At 41.0% G+C, this 6,000-nt stretch overlaps 1 protein-coding gene across 1 annotated transcript in view; it reads right to left on the reverse strand.

The window, feature by feature from the left end:
* MTMR9 (myotubularin related protein 9) overlaps nt 1-4,825 on the reverse strand; it is a 46,546-nt gene extending 41,721 nt beyond the window's left edge. The window contains 1 exon segment of the mRNA XM_020975710.2: nt 4,310-4,825. Within this exon segment, the coding sequence (XP_020831369.1) occupies nt 4,310-4,491 (182 nt within the window). The 5' untranslated portion in view covers nt 4,492-4,825.
* Nucleotides 4,826-6,000: the final 1,175 nt, after the last annotated feature.

The following is a 6,000-nucleotide window of genomic DNA, read 5'->3' on the forward strand; positions in this document are numbered from 1 at the left end:
GAACATTAATGATAGACGCTTTGGACATAAAAGCACTTGGATATTTTCATGCATTTGTTCATGCATTTATTAAACGTTTACTAAGCACTGGCAGAGATACAAGGATAAATAAGACTCTTCCTAAGTGGCTTAAAATCTAATAAAAAGAGAGAATATAAACTGTTAGTAGATAAGAAACTAGTCTTTGCCATTGTCATGGTTCAGTGTTAGGTATTTAATGTTCTTTTATGACCAGGAAAATTCAAAGAATAAGAAATTCAAAAATTATTTATTCCTTTCTTTGGTTACTTAAGTAATCCTCCCATTTCCCCTACAAAATGTAATTTGTAAAGATAAAGAAAGAAGCTTCCTATCTTGAGGATCAAATGAGATAACATTTATTTTTTTTAAAAAAGTGCTCAGCACAGTGCTCAGCATAGAGTAGATGCCATATAAATGCTCACTCCCTCCTAGCAATTAATCAGCTTCCTTAGTCTTTACACCTTCCACATAACTCCCATATTCCCCCAGCTACTAAGTTTATTCTCTTATGTAAAAAGCAAATTTAAAACTGGTCAGCCTTCTTGAAATCCAAAATTTCTCAGACTATAAATAACAACCTAATTTTAAAAATTCCATTTCTGGTATTGTATAATATTAATTAAGCCAAATTAATACATAATACTTTTACAGGTTAACCAATCGATTTCTATAGAGGCATACAAAGTTCAGGAAGAGAATTTGAAAACTCCAAACTTCTAACAGTTTAAAAAAAACCTGCCATATAATAAGGATGTTTGTTAACCTGAAACTACTACTGTACAATTTTTACTACACTGCTCTCAAGGAACAGGAGAGAATTCCCATTCCCCAGGCCATCAAGCTCCTAACACACTCTATGCTATTACTCAGTTTCCATCAGTACAGAGGCCTCCAGAAGAGAAAGCAAGAGGCTTCTAGGTAAAATGTTTTTATGTGTACCACCATAAAGACCAGGTTTTACCCCTACAAAATTCCCACTGCAAATGCATTACTATCAGTTAAGCAGATGGTGGTATTGTGGTGGAGGTACACAGAGTGCTGGGCCTGAAATCAAGAAGACCTGACTTTAAATCTGTCCTCACATTTACTAGCTGTGTGACTCTGGCAAGTCACTTAACTGCCATCTGCCTCAGTCTCCTCAACTGTAAAATAAGGATAACAATAGCATCTACTTCCCAGAGTTGTTCTGATTCTCAAATGAACATTTGTAAAGCTCTTAGCATGGGACCTAGCACATAGTAAGTGCTATATAAACATTAGCTATTATGCTATTATTATTATAATTCTTGACTATTAGCAACTAAGAAAACTTGTGGATACTGTCATCAAGTCAGTCTAGAAAAAATGGTTTTAAAAGAGATGTAGATCCCTGACTATTTTTAGAACCTTCCACACAAGGATCTCAATACTTTTTCCTAGGGCTTTGAAGAGTTCAAAGTCTACTTCTGGAAGATCTTCATCAGTGGAAGGTGTTTCCACACAGATAAAATCAGAGATCCAGACCAGGAAAAAAAAAAAAAGAAATGACAATGTCACTTAGGCATCAAATTAATGGAATTCAAATACAACCATGACAAAAGAAACTGACATGAAGTTAGATCTCTTACAAATGTAAAAAATAACAAGCAACATGGGGAAAAATATCTCCATTTTGGAGCTTATGATCCTTTTTATTTCTTCTTGAATGGAAGGCTGGCAGAAGAAAAACCAAAGGCAATGTAATAAGAATAGTTATGATAAAGAGAAAGGGAGGATTGAAATAAGGCTGTGCTAGTTGTATATCTTGTCTCCTCTACTGGAAAATAAGCTGAAAAGCTTGTGTGGGTGCTGAGAAAGTATAAAGTCTTTATACCTCTTCTTTGCAAACCCTACAGTGCCTAGCACTAACACACAGACATACAGGCACTCAATTTTGGAGCAAATGATAAATATTTGAAGTAAAGAAGCAAAAAAGGACAGGGACAAAAGTTGCAACTATTTATATTGGGAAACAAGGTCTCCTGATTAGCCATTTTACTATGTTGTATGATTTGGAGGAAAAGAGGTCTTCCTAAATTCACCAATAATCTCTCCCACCAGAAATTTCACCATTAGATATTCACCTAAGGCACTGCCTTTCTAAGTATCCTTGTTAAAATCTAAGTGTTCCCTGTATGCAAAACACATCAAGATGTTGTCAAATATTTAAATGTTTAGTTTATAACTTTAAATTTCCTCCTGGATAGCTAGGACTAACTAATACTAAAATAATTAGTTGTACAAATCACTTCCTTTTTCTAAGCCTCAGTTTCCTCATCTACAAAATGATGGGGTTGGGCTAGATGATGTTTAAAATCCCTTTCACTTCCAACATTCTACAAGTCTAATTTCTGAGGGGAAACAGGAATTTTAATTTTAAAGATAGTTAGGCTGAAGATAGCAGAAGTGAGAGGTGGCTAGGAACTAAATGGTCTCTGTTTCACAAGTCTGCCTAGGGCAGCACCTGTTGGGGAAGACCTATTTCTATCAATGAAAGCAGAAGTAGTCGATTATAAAGATTGTATTACTGATACAAACAGCCTGAGCAAAGGCTAGAAGATAGGAGATGGAATGCCCTGTGTGAAGAACCAGAGAGCCAATTTGGAAGAACCGTAGATAGTGTGTGCAGAATAGTTAGGTATGACAGGTCTAGAAAGGCAGCCAGATTACAAAGGAGTTTATTAATTGATCCTAGAGATAGAAAAGAGCCACTAGAATTTATGAAAGGGACGTGACAAAGTGCTTTAGGAATATTATTTCAGCAGCTGTGTAGAGCAGAAGTGTCAAATGAGTGATCCATATTAAAATGTAATTGGGAAATGTTTAACTAAATAAAAATACTACAATGTTCATTTATGGTTTTCTAAATCAATCAATTTCTGTTGAGTTTGACACCACTGGCGAAGAGGATGAACTGAGGAGGGGAAAGACTGAAAAATGGAGAAACCGGTTAGGCAGCTACCAAGAATCCAAAGGATATAGGGACTGAACTAGTAATGGAGAGAAGGGAACAGATGTAAGAGGTTGTGCAGGTAGAAATAAGAGATGGCACCTAACTAGATGCATGGAGTGAGGCAAAGTGAGGGGTCAAGGATGTCGCAGATTTTGAACTGGGCTGACTCGAGGATGGTGGTGCTGTCGATAGAAATAAAAAAGTTCATCAGAGAAGTGGAGGAAGGGGGAGGAGGAAAGATAATGATAATGTTTTGGATGAGTTTGAGATGTCCATGGGTTATCCAATCCCAAATGTCCAATAGGGAGTTGCTGATGTGGGAATGAAGTTCAATAAAGAAGACTACAGTTAGATGTAGATCTGAGAGTGGTCAGGCTAGAAAGGATACTTGAACCTACTGGAGTTGATAAGCTGACCAAGATAAAAGAAAAGAGGACCCAAGACAAAAAAAAAAAATAAATGACTTGCATAGCTAATATTAACTAGCTATCCAGGAGAAAATTTAAAGCTATAAGCTAAAAATGTAAACATTATGCCTTGGGGGTATAACAGGATAGTCAAGTGACAGATGAGCAAGATAATCCAACAAGAGATTGAGACTGATGGCTCAAACAGGTCTTAGAACAGAAAGTTCCACAGTCTTACTCAAAAGTTGTTAAAAGCATTGTACAGATTCTACATTACCAAAGAGGCAATATGCAAATAAGCCTTACTATCTCAATTTTACAACAGATAAAGAAACTGCTGTATAATCAAAAACGATGAAGGTTAATAAAGAATCCATTTGATGCTATGCCTCAAAATGGAGCTAAAATAGAATGGTTTAGAATAACTGATGTGCAACAAGTCTGTGATATACAGGCAGCCTAGAACTAGGTTCCCCTCTTAGGCTATTTTTTCTACTTTTCATGTTTCGCACAATTCAGATCCAGAAACGGCGCCTTCTTCAGGAATTCAGAAGCTGCTTTGCAGACAAAAAAAAAACTACTCCCTCAATTTCTTAAGCATTTAATCTGTTCCAGGCCCCCGGCTAAACGCTGGGATACGATTTTGATATTGATACATCTACTAAGTGGTAGGCACTGGGTTAAACGCCCGGGAATACAAAAAAAAGGCAAAAGCTTACAACAATGGAGGGAAATATGCAAATAAATGTGTACAAATAAGATACAGGCAGAATAAATTGGGGATGGAGCTAGAAATGGCCTTTGAGATCAATCTACTCCAACCCCCTAACCCTTTTAACAGATAGGAAACTGAGGCCCGAACAGGTTCTCTGTCCGAGCTCACACTAGGGCAATTTCGAGCTGAACTCACCGCTTTTCGATGGAGTCGATGTTGGAATGGAGCAGCCACAGCTCCTCGGTGTTGTCCTGCCGGGAGGACAGGATCAGGTGATGGCCGGTCAGGCACAGCGTGCCTTCCACAGCCGGGTAGAAGGGCCGGTGCAGCACCACATTGTCCACTCGCGGAGTCTTGATCAGCTCCGCGAACTCCATGGCGGCCCGGAGCCGGAGGAAGGCGCGGCGGGGCCGGGTTAGAGGCAGGGCCTGCTCCGTCCTCTCTTCCCTCCTCCCACAAGCTCCCGGCGGCCGGCCCCGCGGGCCTGGTCCGGAAGGCCCTGCCTCTCACACCAGCCCCAAGCCGGAGCCTCAAATGTCCACAAGCTTGCCTCCCCCGGCAACCCCGTCTGAGCGGACCTGGGGGGGGGGAGTGGGGGATTCTCTTCCTGGGAGCAGGTAAGGACACGGGATCTCAGGCCCCGCACATCTCCAGGCCGCTGTCCGCTCCGGGCGGAAGTAGCTGACGCCCAGCCCCCGCGGTCGACTCCGGGCGGAAGTAGTGGAGACCGACGGGTGAGACTAGGTGTATGGAAACGGTGCCCTCAAATTTAAGTTCCTACTCCTCTCACTCCCGTTTCCTCCTCATATGGGAAGAAGTAAATGGGAAGTCTTGTCCCTGCCACCCTCGCTCCCCTGAGCCTCAGCAGCCCGGGAATAAAGGGGCCGTAAACCTGAGCGCGCCAGCCGTGCGAAGCTCGGGCAGTGACGCCGACGGTCACATCCCGCGTGATTGAAACGTGCAAGAAGCTGGGGCTACGTACCCCGGGTTTAGAGCTGGGAGGGGTTAAATGTCTAGTCCAACGCACTCTGGAAACTGAGGCCCAGAGAGGACTGATGTGATACAGTGAATAGAGAGCTACTTACTGTAGGGGGAGTCAGGAGCTGGGTTCAAATGCAGACAGGTGGCTGCAGTTTAGTATCAGCAGACAGGTGGTGCAGTAGCCACTTAGTGACTAGTGGCCAGAACTGGGTTCAGTGAGACCCGAGTTCAAAACCTAGCAGTGTGACCCTGGGCAAAGAACTTAACCCTCAGTGTCACAGTGACCACCTCGCAGGGTTGTTGTGAGGCTCAAATGATAAAATGTTTTTTAAAGCAGTAGGTGTTTAAGACATGCTTCTTCCCCTTCCTCCCCTGCCTCTTTCCTTTGATTGAAAGAGGCTGCGTATGAGACTGTAAATCTCATACTACTTGCTTTTTATTTTTATTCTTCTTGATTTAAAAAATATACAATAAATTACATATATTAATTTCAAAATTGTCCTGCTTTGTTCTGGTCTTTTCTGTATATTTTAAAAATATTTCAGTATTTTGGACATTGCTATTATTATTTTCTCTGCATCCTCATCCCTCCCAATTAAAAACCCAGAAGGAGGGGGGAAAAAAACCTTGTGACACATAAGCATAGGCAAGCAGAAGGAATCATGGGTCCTTTGGAGACGTGGTTGGTCGTTGCATTGATCAAAGTTCTCAAATCTTTCAAAGTTGTTTTTATTTAAAATGTTATCATCTTTGTATAAATTGTTCCCTTGGTTCTGCTCACTCCATTGTATGTTAGTTCACACTACCTAGGACTGTCTGAATTCATCCCTTTCATACTTTTTTTTTTGCTTTTTTTGGTGAAACAATGGGGATTAAGTGACTTGCCCAGGGTCACACAGCTAGGA

This window comes from Phascolarctos cinereus, unplaced genomic scaffold, assembly GCF_003287225.1.
Source record: "Phascolarctos cinereus isolate Bilbo 61053 unplaced genomic scaffold, phaCin_HiC Scaffold_2;HRSCAF=192, whole genome shotgun sequence".
Classification (NCBI taxonomy): domain Eukaryota; kingdom Metazoa; phylum Chordata; class Mammalia; order Diprotodontia; family Phascolarctidae; genus Phascolarctos; species Phascolarctos cinereus.